This window comes from Harpia harpyja, chromosome 2 (assembly GCF_026419915.1).
Source record: "Harpia harpyja isolate bHarHar1 chromosome 2, bHarHar1 primary haplotype, whole genome shotgun sequence".
Taxonomy (NCBI): domain Eukaryota; kingdom Metazoa; phylum Chordata; class Aves; order Accipitriformes; family Accipitridae; genus Harpia; species Harpia harpyja.
The window spans coordinates 18,176,022-18,195,280 of record NC_068941.1 but is presented as its reverse complement, the minus strand read 5'-3'; the positions used below and the strand labels follow the sequence as shown (position 1 = coordinate 18,195,280).

General features: G+C 36.5%; 1 protein-coding gene across 1 annotated transcript in view; it reads left to right on the top strand.

The window, feature by feature from the left end:
• The first annotated feature begins 1,650 nt into the window (after nucleotides 1-1,650).
• The window catches only part of IQCM (IQ motif containing M), a 42,363-nt gene continuing 24,754 nt past the window's right edge, over nucleotides 1,651-19,259 (top strand). Inside the window, 5 exon segments of the mRNA XM_052815460.1 lie at nucleotides 1,651-1,732; nucleotides 2,126-2,369; nucleotides 3,714-3,850; nucleotides 7,858-7,933; nucleotides 7,935-7,979. Coding sequence (XP_052671420.1) covers nucleotides 1,651-1,732; nucleotides 2,126-2,369; nucleotides 3,714-3,850; nucleotides 7,858-7,933; nucleotides 7,935-7,979 — 584 coding nt within the window.

The window sequence follows — 19,259 nt, the reverse complement described above, 5'->3', positions numbered from 1 at the left end:
AAAAGACATACTATATCTAGAATTTGAAATAAATCTGAAAACAATGTTAAGAAAACATTTCAAAATTTTTTCCTGTAAGATAGCACAATGGGACCTGCCCTCCCAACATAGATAATTGTCTCTGATAAACTGTTTCTCAAAATTTGGAAAATGATCTATAGAAATACTGTGTATGTTCCATATACCCATGTATCTAATAAGTCAGGTAGTTCCCTTCCTGTCCATCTGACATAATGTTGTTCCTTGGTCTTTGAAGACAGTAGATTTGATCAGTCCAGAGATGTGGCCCTTGGATATCTTCATGCTTGGCACATTCTCATATTTCAGAGTAGATAGGCATCACCTGCAAACTGGCTAGACCTGTCTAGAAACACTTGTGGTGATGAGTCCACTCAGGGTATTCCCTGTGCAACCTATGAAAGTGCAATTTCTTTGAAACCCTACAAGCAAATTAAAAAGCTGTTGTTCTCTGATAGAATCTTTGGGGTAAGTAATAAATGCACAGCCTCTGCTGGTATGGAGCTGAATTAAGCTGGCAGAGGGTTCAAGTCTTTGTTCAGTGGAAAAGGTTAGAGGATGTATCAGATTATGAGTGAGCAGTGAAATTGTGGTCCCATACTGTGAGGTTATATGAAATACCTGGAAGATTTTTTAGCCAGTAGAGAGATCAAGATTGATGAAACAGATTTGTCTTTGTGGCATAGAGTGGAATGATGAATAAGTGCAAATGATATTTTTTAATTATAAGAAGATGGTCTGATGAGAAATCCTGCAGACTCTTGGCTAGAGGGAGAAAGTGCTACAGAATACCAGAAAATAACCAGTTTGAAATTCATCATCTAAGTTATTTTGTTTACCCCCCCCCATATATTATAACCTCAAACCCCCAAACCAACCAACCAAAAAAACCCCAGTAAAAGACAAGATTTTGAGAAATAGTCAGATCTCAATTTCTCAGGCATTTTATCTGACTAGCACCTTGCTTAATTAAGATCAGGCATCAAAAAACATTTTCCTCTCAATTCAATGATATTTCAAGCAGATTGGTTTAGTCTCGGCACAATCTGGATGTGGTAAATAAAATTACAACTGACTTTACAGCACACAGCTACTTATGACCTTAACTATAAAATGACTATTTCTATTCACAATTGTACCTTCAGAAAAGAAGAAAGCTCTAAATGTGGTCGATGAAAAATCCTCAGCTATGTTTTGGTTTACATTTCTGCCAGTTATACTGATTGAAATGCAAAATCTAGCATTTTGATTATTCATCATATATATTTTGATCATTTTCTCAGTTGGGACACAGTCAAGTGATCACACAGGAGGACTGTAGAGATGGAACTTTGGAGAGTTCCTTTCTACTCATTCCGTATTAAGACAAAGTTGAGAGCTTTCAGGGTTTTAAAATTGCTTTTAGTAATTTTACTGTAGCAAATACACGTACAATTCAGGTTATTGAGTATCTTGGCTTTTCTGGTGTTTCTGCTATCTTGTTTTGACAGGAAAATATCCAATACAGCATTTCATGGTGTATTCTTATGAAAAGGACTGGTTTCAATAAATTTCTATGTTCTTTTAAAATCTTCTTTTTTTGGGTGGGGGAAATTTCCTGGCAACTTTAATGAATACACATTAATGAAATCCATGGACGTTAGCATTCAGATGGAAGAGACACTTAAAGGTTTCAATGTGTCTATCTGCTACAGTTTGTATTATCAATTCAATTGTAAGAGCTGGTAGGTAGGTTATATTTTTAGTTTTATTCAAATTAATTTTTTTGAAATAGTGTATTTTCACACAACAAGTGACTTTTTGTGTTCTCCATCTTGTAAAAACTGTACAGTTGAATAGGAATTCAAAATGTTAACAATGTTGAAAATAGTAACTTAATCCTTATAGTTTACAAAGCCATCGGCATTGTGCAAATCTACGCAGCTGCAGCAGAACAGTTGGCAAGCAGATTTGGATGCTAATTCTGTAATTGTAGATGGTAAATGACCAACAGTTTCTTTTCAATCTTTTCAAGCTATTCATGTAAATAAAGGGATTCTACATGATTCTATAATTTTTTAGGTCCACATTACAATTTGTTTTCTAGAATTTTGATTCATATTTCAAGCATTTGTCCACCGAACTAAAAAACAAATCTTCTGTACTTTAATTTCTAGTGACGAATGCCTTGACCTTCAAACTCAGAAGAAAAATGTAACTCACCTGGAAGTCTTTGAAGCTTCTCGTGGTAGTAGAAAGAATCCTAGCAGTAGAGAAGTACTTAAAGCAATCATTTGCATTCAAAGATATGTGAGAGGGTAGCTTGAACACAGGGCATTCAAGAGAGTAAAGATTAAGATGATGTCTCGATTGTTTAATCCATGTACCGCATATTCTAGTAGTGTAAGAATTCTTGATTGTTACTATTTTGCTATGAAAAAAACCCCATGCTCAGCTAGTTTGTCTGTCATGGCTGTTCTGCACCTTCAAGGTTAAGGAGAATTCAGTGATAGTGAATGCTCTGCTGGGACCCATTTCCATCACTTGATCTCAAGAAGGGTCTCTATTAGTTTTTAGAAGAGCCTGCGTGACATTTGATCCCTCTGCCTTCAGATAGTCTTGGTGTACATGCATACTGCACTGTTAATTCTGGGGCCTGCAGTATTTCAGGTAGCAAAACAGGCTGTAACTAACAGACTGTTTATTGCACTCTTCTTCTCCCACTCTGTTTTAAGCTTCAATTACTGGAAAAAAAAATCATGGATGCTATAGTATAATTACTGTTTTTCATGTTTGTCATCTAGTATTGCTAAATGAAATGCCAGTGCCTGAAAAATGACATACTAGAATGCTGTAATATGCACTTTCGCCTTCTATCTCAGAGTTTATACCAAGTTAAAAGAGTTTATGCACGTTGCAGGTTGAGTGCTAATGGAGGCTGCATAACTTCAGTTAAAAGATATCGTTTTTCTGGCTATGTCTAAGCCTCCTGTCTAAGAAGTATACCATAAGAAAACTTGTACCTAATTCAAATAAGTGGGTCAAGTAGGAACTAAGTCATCCATTAAATAATCTATTTTATTAGTTTTCCAGAATCTTAAAATAGGATAATAAAAATCAGGTCATATTATTTGGTAATCATCAACCTTTAAAAATATTCCTTCACTTTATATACTGGAGGAGAGGGAGTTTTTGCTGCTGATATAATTAATGATGAGGTGAGATAGCATTTTTTTGATATCTACTCCTGGGCTGTAGAAAACAAATATGTATTTTTCCTCCCATGACATACTTTTAATCAAAAAAATGAGTGTTGAAAACAGAGTTTCTCACCTTGCCAAGTTTCACTGTTCCACATTTCCTCTGCTGAGATACAGAACCTTGTCTTTCCCCCAAGATTCTGATTATGTGCAGATAGTATTTCACATAGTTTCTGATCCACTTCTGTAATTTGGGATAAAATGTGTTTATCCCAAAATAGTTTTATCCAATCACCTTTGGAAAAGATAATCCCTTATCAGCAATATGAAGTAATTGTTTTTACATATCTGTCCATATGAGTTTACAGTAATGGAATTTGTTTTTGCTTTCTTTTAAGATTTTCTTATATGCTGCACACCTCTTAGTTCCACCTCCTCATCTGTTTCTTTAGTCACCCTTCCCTTTTTTTCTTACAGTATTGACAGTGAAACATATCTGTAATTAGAGTCTACAAGTCATGGACCATCCCTACCAGCAGTTGTAAGGTACTACTGTAAAATGATAGCCAGCATTAAATGTCAAGCTGGTGTTTTGGATTTCTCTACACCACTTCGATATTTTGAATTAGAGGAGTGGATGGACAAGAAAAAATGTAAGTAATCCCATTTTTAAATAAAATTATCTTTTATTTTAATTTCAGTGGTCTGTCTATTCTTAGGTAATATTCCATGTCTGCAACACAATTACTTTAAAGTGATTTTTGGTGCAAGGAAGATTTCATGTCTCCATATGCACAGCTGCATTTCTAAGATGTCATTCTGGCACTACAGAACTGTAGGATTTAGCTTGAATAAAGAGATTGTCCTGGTCACTTGATGAGGAGATTAATTATTAACTATTATCATTAACTATTTTATCTCTTGCATGCTGCACTTTGTGATTGTGTCATTGTGTTGCAGTTCTTAGACTGTAACTTTGTTAACTGTTAAATGATGGGCGGTGTCACAAACTGTCAGGAGGAAGGATTTGTAATGAGATAGTAGGTGAGAAAGTGCAAAACTGAGTATCATCACAATTTTATTAACACTTTATCCTTTGCATTCATTCTTGCCAAGATTTTTTTCCCCCTAATATTATTGCCCTATTGTATTTTGGGGGGATTGTGTGGAAAATGAATAGCACTTAAACATCTCCCATAATGAAATTAATAACTTGTAAATTTAGAGAGCCTCTTTAAAGAAGATCTCTCTGCAGATTTTTTTGAGCAATGTATTATATATTTTATTCATGGAACTACTTTTTATACCTGCCTTTGTTTCCCCTGTTTCTTCATGAGTTTGATTCCTCATGAGTTTGATGGCTCACTGTACAGTCAAGCAAGTGTGGTGGAGAAGATAGATGTTGCTGTTCAGCTGTATGGTAGAAAATTCATGGACACACACAATAGAATAAACAGCAATGGTCAGGATAAGCATAAATGACGATAGCTTGAAGGCATAATCAAGAAGACACAGACACAAGGGCTGTTTCTCCTGATACAGAAGCAGAGAAGTGTTGAAAGAAGAAGAAACAGTTGACTAATACCAAAATTGCCTGTTCCTTAGCTCCAGATGCGCTACTCACTGCCTGCTGCATTCTTCTGAATGTTCTTATTTGTGTAGTTCTTAGCACCCCAAGGATTATATGAAGATATTAAGGAAAATAAAAAGCAGTTTAGACTGCAAAATTTAATCTAAACTTCCTTTTTGTCTCACCCATTGCTCTTCAAATTCCTTTTCCAGAGTAAGAGGTGGCTGTCTCATCACAGAGGATATTTAAGATTAGATGAGTGCGTACACTAGAAAATAGCTTTCCTGATGGGAAAAAGCTGAGAAAAAGAGAATTAGTATGAGTTTTCAACCATGCATCAAAACGCAATACTGCAAGTTGGACTTAGGTGACCATTTTCATACCTAAGGGTTAGAAATGTACTGCTTTTTTTCCCCCCTCTCCTTTAAATAAGCATTAACATTCCAGAGAAGTAAAAATGTACCACCTGTTTAAATACTGGAATTAGGTTCTAATTTATTTTTACACCTTTTCAGCTTGATATATATTAATTGTTTATATCTTGATTCCCATTTCCACTCAGTCCTTTAATTCTGCATTCATAAAGCTTTATAATTCATTATAAAGTAGGAGGATTGTAATACTGAATTTGAACATATTCAGTGGGTAGGCTTTGAGTTCCCTCCACATGCCTTACTGATGCAAAACATGTAATCTGAAGATTCACAGCATAGTTTCAGTTTTGACTTCTAAACTCCATAACCAGGTCTTATATTCCTAACATCACATAGGAAAAAAAAAAAAAAAGAAATGTATACATATGTATGTTGTGGTTTAAGCCCAGCTGGCAACAAATCACCATGAGGCTGCTTGCTTACTCCTCCCCCCCCAGTGGGATGATGAGGAGAAAATATAAAGAAAAACTCATGGGTCAACACAAGGACAGGGAGGGATCACTCACCACTTATGGTCATGGGCAAAAAACAGACTCAACTTGGGGAAAAACAAAACTCAATTTAATTTACTACCAATCAAATCAAAACAAGGATATTAGAAAGTAAAAACCAAACCTTAGAACACCTTCCCCCCACCCCTCCCTCCTTCCTGGCTCAACTCCACTCCCGGTTCTCTCTACCTCCTCCCGCCTGCAGTGCAGGGGAACAGGGCATGGGGGTTGGGGTCAGTCTGTCATACCTTGTCGCTGCCGCTCCTTCCTCATCAGCGGGAGGACTCCTCACTCTTCCCCTGCTCCAGCATGGGGTCCCTCCCACAGGAGACTGTACCCCATGAACTTCTCCCACGAGTCCTTCCCATGGGCTGCAGTTCTTCATGAACTTCTCTGGCATGGGTCCCTTTCTGTGGGCCACAGTCCTTCAGGCACAAACTGCTCCAGCACGGCCTTTCCCATGGAGTCATGGCCACCTTCAGGGGCATCCACCTGCTCCGGTGTGGGCTCCTCGCCGGGCTGCAGGTGGGCATCTGCTCCCCCGCTCCCCTCCACGGGCTGGGGGGGACAGCCTGCCGTCTCACCACTGGCTGCAGGGGCATCCCCTCCTCTGGCGGACCTCCTCCCCTCCTTCTGCACTGACCTCGGTATCTGCAGAGGTGTTCCTCTCACATTCCAATCCCCCTACTCCCTGCAGGTTCCCCTTCTTAAATGCGTTATCCCACAGGCACTACCACCGTCGCTGATGGGCTCGGCCTTGGTCAGAGGTGGGTCCGACTTGGAGCCGGGGAACCTTCTAGCAGCTTCTCACAGGAGCCACCCCTGCAGCCCCTCCTCCACTACCAAAACCCCACCACACAAACCCAAAACAATATATAATTTGATTTTCCCCATATGTTACAAAAAGAAAATATAAATCAATAAAACTAATTCCTAAAAAGGTACATGCTTATCCTAAGCTGCATAACTCATAACATACTGTCTAATGCTGGCTGATGGAAAAGTTTGTACTACTCTTCATATTGTAATGAAATGCTGGTTGATGGTTGTGTCACTGATGCTTTAACAGGAAGTCTTATATTTATACCTTCAACGCTTCTTTGATTGTAGATGTGATAAGATGTTGCATCCCAATGTATTCTCTTTTTTTTGTTGTTTTGTCTTTATGGTCTTCAAAGGTTAGAATGCAATCTCTGCCTTAAAAGGCAGATGCTGTTTTTCTGAAATGTTAAATTGACATTAATTTGCTCTGCATTGAAGACAGAAAGAGACATGTTATAGACCTTCATGCATAACATAGAGTGTAATATGATCTATTGCTGTTAACCCTTACAGGAAAACTGGTGGTTTTGTTAATTAGTAGTAAATCAACTAGACTAGTATCCTCTGTCTCTCAGGGAGAAAGATTTGCAGAATTGTTCCAATTCTGCAAAAATCTGTGAGCTAGGTATATCAGCTGAAATGTTCTGTGGACATGAAAGTATTGGAGACTGTAAAGTTCTTTATTTTTATTCTGTACTTTTCCTTCCCTGAGCAGTACAAAATAAATCTAACAAGAGAGTTAGTCTCTTTGACTGAAGCTATATTATTTAATACATTAAATTTATCAAGAAAATAATTGACTGTTAGCCTACTAGTATAAGTCCTCTTTGTTCTTTTTTTTAAGTAGGTGTGGCAAGGCATCTATGGGCATTTCCATTATGATAATGCTGGGGACAATGTCTTACACTGTGAGTTTTCCCCTTGCCTTTTACCCTAGGGGGAGCAGTTTAATATACTGCTTTAGATAGGTTGAATGTATCTGCCAAGTAAAAAAGAGTGTTAACCACTGTAATTATCTACTTACCTTGACCTCTTTCTACCACCCTTTGGCTCTGCAGAGTCCATCAACTTTCCATATTGAGAAATTCTAATATGGGCAAGAGATGTTTTTCAGCCTGACTATTCTCCTTTGCATTCAGTAAGGATGTGTGAGTTTCACTTTAGTGCAAGAGTAAATCAGCAGCAAACTACCCCATCATATGACCTCTGCATAGGCCTAAGTTTTCATCCAAAGTTTATCATCAAGCATATTAACTTGAATCTGAAGAAAATATTTCTAAAAAAAAATCAGTGCCTAATAACTTACTGTAAATATATATCTGATGGGAGCTTCTTTTCTTCAGTTTATGAAACAATGTTTTCCAAGAGAGAATTTGACAAAAAGATGGACAGAAGTGATCTGCCTGAATTTTTGAGAGACTGGATATTCAATACCTGCTAGTGGAATACAGCATGTCTTCCAGTTGTTCTGTCCAGGCAAGTGGTTTCTTAAAAATGCTTTGCAATGGTACAAAATTTCAACCGCAGATGCTACAGGCTTTGGGTTTTTTGCTTTTTTCTTTTCTTACTTGCATGAGTAAAGAAGCTACTATTCTTAAAAGCATAGTTAGGACAAACCCTACCTGATGTTGATGGTCTTTTTCAAAATGGAGCATTTTATCATTATACTTGAAATAAAGTACATTTTCTAGAATTCCACTGTGTATAACGATGCTGGAATATAATCCCATACTATCTTGAAGTATACTTAAGAGGGTGTAGAGTGATTTTGTGACAGGTCTGCACTTGCAAATGTCTCCAGGCAAAACATTTGCCCCCTTTGTAAAGTCAGAGGTGCTTGCCTTCCAACATCCTTAAACAGCTCAGCCCAACAAACTTTTACAAACATTTATAGGTGAATGTTTGTAAATAAAATAAGATGTCACAAGGCAAGAATCAAGATATCCTGTACTGTAAATAGGAGGGAGATCATTACCCTTTAAAAATAGACATAAAATTGTAACCGATTAAGCCCTTCAAATCAATCTAGAGTCTCACCTTTCTTCTGGCTTTTCTTTTTCCCGGGGCAGTCAGTGGAGGAGCCTGCAATGCTCTGCTCTTAGTGTGGAGCAGCAGCAGCAGTTCCTGGGTGAGACCTATAGAGACAGACTTTTTGGGGCACCTCACAAGTTGAGGTGGGAGATGCCACTTGCAATTTCTCCTCTAGCACACTTTTGGTTTGTACTGACATATGTAGGTGCTGTAAACCAAAGCTGGTCTAAACATGAATTTATATTACCTCTGTGTCTTCCTAAGTTTGACAGTCATCACAACTGTGAGATTCTTGCAGACAGTGATCTTCTTTGGAGATTACAGTTAATTTTATGTATCATCAATTCCAAAGAATGCTTTTAAAGTATGACTTTATTTAGTGAGAGAAACCCATGTTTAATTGGTGCTTTTGATTTGTTAATGACCTACATGTGGTTTCTTTTTCGTATGCTTTCTTCCAGCCAGTTATCTGTTAAAGCTGCATCTTTGAGAAGGTGGTCTCTCTGAGTGTCTGACCACACATCATACTCACACATTATCTGCTTCTCAGTGTTGGCTCCTAATAAATGCAATTAATTTCTCATGGAAAATCATGTATTACATGTCATTTAGGTCACATTCCTAAGACAGTGTGAATAAGACCAGGTATTTTTAGTCGTTTGCTCAGTCCCCATCACTATGGTAACAGAAGATTTTGTGACTGTGAGACAGATTTCTGTCTTATATCCTAGATTTGAGAGACTATTGCTACTTTTCACTGTGTTCACAGACAGACTAGGAAAGGTTCATGCTTCCCTACTCATTATTTAATTTATTTAGAATCTCTTAGCTATGAATTGTTATCAAGGCTTGTTCGGCTATTTGAGGCAGTGTGTAGGCTTCTTATTCATTTTGAGTTCAAAACTCTCCCAAATTATGAACGTGTAAATGATGAATAATTGCTGAAACGTGGAGATGTGCCTGTGTCTAAAGGGCACCTATAAAATGATTTCTAACATGGAAGCTTTTTGAATAAATGGCACTTATCTGTAAAGTGCCCTCTCTTTCTCAATTTTATAATACAAATATCATTATTTCTGAAGATAAGTTATTAACAGAGTATAACCTTGCTAAATTGCCTGGGAGAGACACTGCAACCGGTTGAGTGTTTTGAATTGCTGAATACAGATTTGATGTAACTGTCTTCTGTGCCAATGCAGAACATTCCATACCATCAGACTGCCTATTCAGGAATGGAAAGATAAGGCGCAGTGGGGGTGTATATGTCTGGGCAGAATGGTGGAGAGATCTACTAATAATTACTGGACTGAGATTTTTTGGGTGAACATTGCATCCTGTATGGCCATGTGACCAATCCATGGAAAGTTAAAACAAGAAAAAGGACCCTGGCCTTGTGGCTATTTAGTCTGACCACAGGGATAAAAAAAGGTTCAGATTTTATCTTGAAAATTTTTCCATCTCATTTTACTCTTACTTTTGGGTTTTTTTTTTTTTGATGAATCTAAAGATTGCTGAAAAAACAAGGCCTGTGAAAATAAGTGCCCAGATGTTAAATGTCCTGTCACTTGTCCGTTTCCAGTAATGAAATGGTGAGTACTGTCTTTGGCTAACAATAATTTAGGCAGGAAAAGCTTGAAGACTTTTTAATTTACATGTTCTCTTGAGAGTTTTAATTACATCAGTCATACAAACTACAAATCTGATTTGTATGGGATCTGCTTATTTGATTAAGGTTAGACACTGAAGATAAGGTAGTAAAATTATCAGAATAAAACAAGAATATTTGTAGCAAAATGCTAATATTCATCAGTATATAACAAAGAGCTTGTTGTCAAAATAAGAAAGAAGACTATCTCTTATAAAATACCTGTGAAATGTGAATTAGAAATACTAGGTGGAATAGAAAAAAATATGGAAGATATGTAAGGCTACTAGACATACTGTTTTGAGTGTCTGTGTTTATACAAGCTAAGCTAATACAATATTTTGACCAAATGAGACTATATTAATGACACTCTCAGGAACTAAAGAAGACATTGGTACCTGGAGTGGACTTGTGAGTGCTGAATGGAGGCTTATACAGAAAAACATGTTTGCGATTTCCTTTTAAAATCTGCTTTTTAACTCCTGGGGAACAAAGGAAGCTTCCTTTAGGTCAAATAAATTTAACCACAGATGATTCTCTAGATGTATCCATACATATCTTGTTCCTCACAGTGTCAGGAAAAATGACTGCATTACTAGCTAACACATTGCTCACTGAGGAGTTAGGAACTGACTAGAAATAATTGAATGCTTTTCTATCGGTGGTGAGGTTTAGCTGCTGGTTTCAAGAAAAAAACAATTAAAATTAAGGTCATAGTGCAGTGATTTTTAGATTTCATACACAAATAATGGTGCTATTTCATCATATTTCAAACCAATTTGTGCTGCTACTTCATTCTGCTATTGAAAAGCAGAATGCCATGCACTATGCAGTCAGGAGAAAACCTCAGTGCAACACTGCTGTGCTTCGTTTGAATAAAATAGGAAAAATAGAGGTAATGAACCAATCAATTTTGGCCATGTGATTTGAAGTATCCATTGAAACTATACCTAACTATTATGAAAAATATGTCTTTAAATACTTTGCAGAAAGCAGTATTGTAGCCTATGTTTAAATACACCTTTTTTCTCTGATTGATTCCAAGTGCTACCTGTTCTATTCAGGTAAACATTTCTATTGAGTTCAGAGCAACAATGCATACATGTAGGTTAGATACTGGGACTGCTAGTTATTTTGCTTCTAGATTGCTGTCCAGCAGTAATATCTTGTTATTTAACGTATTCTGCAGTCACTGGAATTACTAGTATCAATGCTGGTTGAGATTGGTTTAGGTAAATAGTTATGAGCTGATCCTGGTATCTGTTGTTAAGGCAAACTGTTCACAGTTGCAGCATCCTGATAATGGGAGTATTTTCAAATAAAATAAAATGTAAACACAGTAAGGATTTTCTCTGCAATTAGCCCCTCTGACCTGCCTCCACTAAAACCCATTTTTTTCCATCTCTGTATTTTGTGAGCTTGATAACTAGTCTTGTATTTATACAAAATATCCAGTGTTTAAGCTAAAAATATGAAATATCACATATTCTACTTGAATTTGAATCGTTGCCTATAAGCCATCTCAATTTATATCAGCCTTGCCTCATTGCTGATTGTTCTACATTTGCGGGGAGGTGGTGAACCATCTCTTCATTTTAGTACAGAAGTGTCCATAATTTTCATATATTAGTGGAAGGTAAGGTTTTTAACAGGAGCTTTTAGGTTGCAGACTGGTCTGGCTTGATTTGAAGCAGCAAACGGTAGTGCAAAACAATGAACTCTAACAGGCGTGTCAAAGCAATGTGTCTTCATTAAAGTCAGTGCCAATTCCCTTTTAAGCTGCAGACAGGGAGGGGAGATGCAGAAGGTTCCTGGGATATGCTTCCTTGCATGAAGCTAATAGTGGGTAGTAGAGCAGTCCCACAATGCCCTTGTCACAACCCGTGGTTCAGAGCTTGACTCATGCTGAACCTTCATCATTTTTCAGTCCCACTGGGCTGTTCCCTGATAACCTGTACCTGCTACTGGGGCTTTTGGAAAGCTCTCATGGTTTTTGGATGTTCAGCTCAGAAATGGCACTGTCTGACTGAAGCTTTCCGCGATGCACCCTGCAGTTATTGTCTCTCTCAATTCTTCCTTACTGTGGTTCATATTTGTGACACCTTATGCATAAATTGTTAATTATAAACAACACTTAATAGCAATTTCAGTTGCAGTCATGCCAGAAAAGCCTTATTTATAGAGCAGGACCCTTCTGTATTGAGTACCCTGCACTTTCTGAAGAAAAATATGCTTCCTGCATCACTGATGGGCAATTGCCTCCTAAAACTGTTTATTTTTCATTAAATGAAATCTTACAGGACAAGCAACAGGAAGCCATGAATGCTGTAATAGGAACAAAGGTGTAATAGCTCTCATGCATCTGGCAGAACACAATACTGGGGAGTTTCTTTCATTGTACTGTTGCTTAATAATGTTCTCCACACATATGTGGTAATGAGCCCTGAGGCAGATGTAGGCTATCATTATGACCATTTAAGCCAACTATAACATCAAGAAATTTAAATTCCACCATGGAAGAACTCTACAAGTGAGTTAGTAATAATGAATAGATGCATTAATAAAATGTCTTAATAGAGCTATTGCAAAGCATTGCATTTCCTATATAATGGTTGCTGGATCAAGGCTAAATGCAAATCTGATCTAATGATCCCTTCAGGTCTTAAAGACTGTGGGTCATTCACTATCGACTGCAGCAAAAGGAAATAAAATATGTATAGTATACCCCTCTCCTTGCTGATTCTCTCCCAAAAGAATTACAGATTAATATGAGTTTAAAAGGTTAAAGAACTCCCACGACATCTGAAATGTTTGTCAACAAGCATGCAAGGATCCCTGCTGGATCCAAAAGCTGTCTAATCAATGTTTGTCCACAAGCATCCTTTCTAACCTACCACATATATATAAACATAAGCCTATGTTTCTCTTTTTGTTTTTTCCTTTTAAAGAAAGGTAAATTTCATGCTTAAGAACTTAATTTGCTTGAGTGTTTTGCTGTTAGCATATCATCAGTATGCTCCTCCTGGGGCTGGCAAATCTGAACAGGAAATTCCATTTAGGTTACCCATGCAGCCTAGAGTACCCTAGGCCAGCCACCAACCTTGTTTTAACATGGTTAAAATGTTATTTCTTTCTGACAGTAATAATAGTCCAAAACATCATTATGGATTTATTAAGATGTTTTGATAATAAAGTTGAGACCTAAACAAAACAAATGTCCTACTTAGTTGATGAAGAGAGTTTTTGCAAGTCTGTTCACATTTTGCATCACATTTAGAATTATTCTAAAAACCTACTTTGGAACAATGATGCAATTATCTGAGAAGTAAATTTTCTCCTTAAAATTCTCCTTTGCTACGATGTCTACAGAATAGTTGACAGCAGTTGAACTAGTAGTGTGCTGACACTGCTGCCTGTCATCCAGACTGATGCTGCCTTATTTATATTCTCCTGTATTGTTTCTTCCTCTTCTACCTAAGCTATAAAATCTTGGACTGGCTTTTTGTTCCATCTGTGTTAGAATCTGGCTCTGAGGGTCTTGTTCTGTGCCTAGGGCTCCTGAGCACTATACTAATACTAATAGATTGTACAAATAATGATGCATTGTCAAATCTGCTTTAAAGAAAGTTGGGAAATTTTTAAATTTAGGTGGTGGAACTTCTCTACACCCATATAGGCAGAGTATAAGTCCTTACATTTGACTAGTTTTCTATGCCAGGTGCATCTCTCTACCCCCAAATATAGGAAGGATGATGCCTATCACAGTGAATCCAGTGGCAGGTTATGCATGGGAAGCATGACAGGATTGCAGTACTTATCCATCAGTGTATGGCCAGTGGTGGAACACAGAGCAATGTTTATGCTGGTCTGACTGCTTCTGTGACCATCTGGCTGAAGAGTAGGGAGAAAGGACCTTCCCTGGGCCAGTGTTGTTCATTACAAGTGCTTATCACAAATTTGTGGGGTGTAACCTCTTCACTGAAGCTTAGGATGTTTTTTCCCTGCTCTCTCTAATGACATCATTTCGGATCACTGCAATAGAGTGGCTTGATCAAGTTGCCCGTTTTCTCTCTTAGCATTTTGGCCTGTCTCAGGCCCAGAAGGACAATTTCATCAGATGACATCCCTTTCCACCTGGCAGTTTGTGTTTTCATTAGTGTCACTACAGGGAATTTGTATTTTTCTATAAATATTAGTGGCTCAGTTTGCTAATACATTTCATGCAATAATATCAAGTGCAATTCATTCCCTTGATACAATAGCACACACATTTAAAACCTTTTTAGAGGTGTAAGTAAATTATCATGTGTGCCACACTAAAATTGTTAACAAAAAAACATAATGCTGCTTTGTCTATTTTGCATTTGTGGGATCTTTATCTAGGAGATTTTCCAAATCACCAACTGGTACATGTAGGCAGTCCCTGTTTCATTATTATGGACAAACATGAAAGTATTGTAGCAGTGTGCACCCACTGATTTGTCTCCAGCTCATCCTCATCTGTCTCTCGCCTCAAGTTTTCTCTTTGCTGTGGCTAAATCCTATTCACCTGTTGAAATCTCTGACTGTTGGTGTGTTAGTATCCACATGAAGTAAAAAAATGAAGTGCCATCCATTAAGAGAACTTATCAAGTTCACTTGTGTCTTAATAGAATTAGCTTTTAAAACTTTTTTTCATGTAGAATTTGACTTTAGTTCCTTAATTGAATGAACTGCCCTTGAAGGCCCACCAATACTGACGGTGCAAGTTCATCGCTTCTTATGCCTGAATGGCAGCTTATCTGTTAAAACATCTCAGGATGACATTTGCTTTTTTTGAAATTCTATTTTTTTATTGCCATTCTGTTTGTTGCCCTCTATAGCACAACCCTTTACTGCTGCCGAGACAGTTTCCACCATTTCTGAGCATTTGATTATTTCTTTCCAAGTTTACTACTTTGCACTTGTCTTTATTGAATTTTATCTTATTGACTTTGGGCCATTTCTCCAATTTAGCAAGATAATTTTGAGCTTGCTCTCCCGTAAAGTGCTTGTAACTGCTTCCAGCATGGTGTCACCTACAAGCTTTATAAGTGTCCGCTCTATTCCATTATCTTAGTAGTCATTAATGACAATATTGAATAGAACCGGACTCAGGACAGACCTCTCTGAGACCTCACTTTATACTTCATCTCAGTTTTGACAAGAAAGTATTTATCCACCCTTTGAGTAGGATATTTTGATCCCTAATAAGAAAAAATGAGTCAGTGGAAAATATGAGCTTAAAGATTAGGTAGCTATTAAGAGATTCACAAATTCTAGCGTAGAATAGCAGTATGTGGGAGAGAAATTAAATGTTCAGCATTTATTGCTACAAATATGTCTTTTACATGATTTAAGAAGGTTTATTCTCCAATAATACATGAAAAGATTTATCATTGCGGTATTCTTGGTCAGAAAGATATATATTAGTTTTTAAAAGTTTGAAGAACTTGCTGTCTGTGAGGAGATGGACCATATAAACTGACTTAACTATCACCCCTACTAAAATATATATTATAATATTTATAATATATTTTAGTATATGCACAGTACAATGCGTCTATACAGATATGTGGATATGTATGTATAGTACATATAGAATATATAAAAATAAAATTGAAGACTTGCATAATATATCTTGAAATAAAAAAGATCTATATCCAGAGAACAGAAATCACTTGTTAAACAGGAGGAAATGTGAATAATCGCTGCACCCATACCCCAAGGTCTCTTGACAGGGCAATGAGTGTAAAGAGATTAAACACCCTATTTGATAACTATGAAGGGAGAATCATTCTAATATCCAGTTATGTATTAGTTTATGAATTATGTTATTTTCATCTTTTTTTTGCGATTTTTATCCATACTTTAAAAGCACAATAAGCTTTCCAGTGCTGCTGTGTTGTAGATAAGTAAATATTATTCTCATTTCTTAGATGGACAAGTAAAGAAAAGAGTTTAAATTATTTGTCTCTGACCATATACTGAATTGGTGTTAGAAATTTGGCCTGAATTGTTTAAAATTGGCTTAGAAGTGGTTCTTATGCCCATGCTCATCAAATAGGTGATTTCTAAGGAGCAGCTTATTTTTTTGTCTGTCTTGCATATGTGTATGCACATACACACCCATATTTAGTCCTCTCCCCCAGGCACGTACCTAACACACATGTACTCAACTTCAGCTAGTTCTTGTTGCCTGTTGAGACAGGTACTACTCATGAAAAAATGGTCCTTGAATTCTTTCTGTCAGTAGTGAATGTGTGCGGGAGACTAAGTAAGATACAAAGGGTTTTAAACAAAAACTAGAACTTGCTTTTTCTCATGAAAAATAGTTGTCAAAGTAGAGAAACTGCCCAATTTGTTTAATAGAACCCTAAAACCTTAACTTTGTTTTTTTTCCTGCTATGGTTTCATAACTTGACACATTTTAGGCAAATTCCAATCTATCAGTATAACAACATTTGGCTTTTTGTCATGATTACAAAAATAGGAGCATAGGGGCTTTGCCCCATTAAAATTACTTTGCTGATTAACTCTATGTCATTATACAGGATCCTTTTCCAGTTGAAAGCAGTGACAATAAAAAGCTTGTAAAATGGAAGAAATAAGATCTACAGCAAAATGGTTTTAACGGTAAAATTGGTCTATACAACTTTATATTAAAATAACAGGATTGTTCTATGCTGTCACCTGCTCGACACTTCATTTGTAGTATTTTCTTAAATTTTTCCTTACTTCAGCAAAGCTAGTCTTTGCTTTCTGCTGCTACGTAAATTATTTGAGTAACAACATTTTGTTATTTAAAATGTCTTGTCACATGTTCTTGTAATCCATTTTTGCATTTAAGGTGCTCTCAGGTTAGATGACATAAACTTAATCAATCATTTGAGTGACATAGATATGCTTCTTTTTTTGAAGAATAGCCCTCTATAAAACAACTCATCCACCCTTCAAACCTAAACAAAAAAGAATTCTATAGCAAAATTATATTGTCCAATATCATCATATCAACCATTTGTGATATCAACAACTGGTGTTGATAATAACCATTTCTGTTAAGTTCCTGTCCAGACAAATATCTTGAGCTTTTTGGTTAAGATTCTGCCCCTTTCACACCTGGTTTAAAAATGACACAACTACAAAAAATGTAATTAAAGTCTCGATAGTTATGTGAATTCTACCATTTAGGCATTCTGTGTATCAAAACTTACCAAGACCTTTGTTTCCTTTCGGATTATGATCTTTTTGCATTCTGTTGTAGTAACTCTATAGGAAGTAGTATTTCTCGTTCTAGTGAGTAATTATTTTTTTTTTCTTCTAAATTATCTTTTGCATTCTGTTCAGTAGAAGGATTAAATACTCGTCTGGCTATCAACTGTTATATCTGCTCTATCAAAACCAACACAAAACATCCTCTTTAACCATATAACTCTCCTAAAGAACTACCGGTCCTTCTACCAGCATGTAATTTGGCTAACAATGTTTGTGTTTCTCCTAAAGAATAGAGACTTGGTTGTTGGTTTTGATCACGAGTAACTTTTTGGTTTTCTGTTATTCGGCTTGCTGGGATTACATTAGTCTCAGTTCTGCTATTCTATCTGAAATTGAGTTTTAGTGTAGTATCATCGCTAATATTGTCTGTCACCCAGCGAGAAGCTGTTTTTGCACTGGGGACATCTATCATTGTTGGAGTTTTCCCCTCTGGTTCATGAATTACTATTGTAATTCCTTTAAGTTTTGCTGAAAGCTGCATATTTGTGGTAATTTCTTTTTAATTCATTGGTTGAAACTGCAGCCCTTGTGTTGGATGTCTTTTATATAATGTTGTGATAACCATCCAACTTCTTGAAACAAAGTCTTTAGAACATGTGTGGAGGGTAACATCCAAGATGTTTCTCTGCTGTAGTTCAAGACGGTGTCTAATAAATCTCTGTGTGGTAGATGACTAAATACTTTAGGATACCCATCAAGAGACTGCATTTTCTTAAAAGGAAGTCATCAACACTGTCAGCTTAAAACTGCACTTAATATATTTTTGCCACTTTGCAAACTATAAAAAATGATGGGATTATGCATTTCTATATTAATAAATGTTTTCTTTTAAATGGAAAGTAATAATAAAAAATAATAATACTTATATGTAGATTTCCTAGTTTCTTATTCAAGAACATGCAATCATGGTATATGTAGTTTAATACAATGATGGATAAAATATCTGTAACTCTTTTCTTAGAAAGCATTCCAGACTAAATGATTAAGTCTCAAATAGCTATTTCAAAGTGTATTGTCTTCTAAATATACAGACAGACCCTCACTTGTAGGGTTTAATCCAGAGGCCAATGACATCAATAGAAAAACTGATTCAAATTAAGCTCATCACTCCAAATAATTGGTCTTGGCTGTAGGTTCAGAGACATGGGCAACTCTCATTTAAGTATTGGCATAATACTGTCACACTGAGTTAAATATTTGTGTGAAAGTAATTAAATAATGACTTAAGTCACTTATATCCCTTTTTTGAAACAGTTCATGATATCAGATTAAATCTCTGTAAAACTTAAGTTGAAAGTTTATGCTAGTATAATGAATACAGTTAGTAAAGCTGCCTTTGCTACTTTGTTTTTCCAGTACTGAAAGGGTATTTGAATGTAGGGACTAGGCAAAAAACTAAGAATTAAAACCTAAGATTTTTATTCCTGTCTTTATTCTGGGAAAAAGGGGAGCATGTGTGTTACACAGCTTTGCAGCAAAGTCCCTGGAAAATGCTGATATTTTATGAAGATTTATCAATTTCATCAATATTTCCAGGTCAAGGGGAAAATTGGCAATCTATTACGAGAAAGTATTTTGACAATATTCTGGTTTATTGACAGTTTCAGGACTGCTTTTTCTCCAGAACTTTCTTCCAATGAGGAGTCAGAAAAGAATCTCACTGTAGAGGAATTAGTGGGAACCACCCTGTTTTTGTTGTATGGATTTAACAGGGTTGATGGTATGTTTTGTGTTAAAGGCACATGTAAACATTTGAAATTGCATGATCTGGAATAG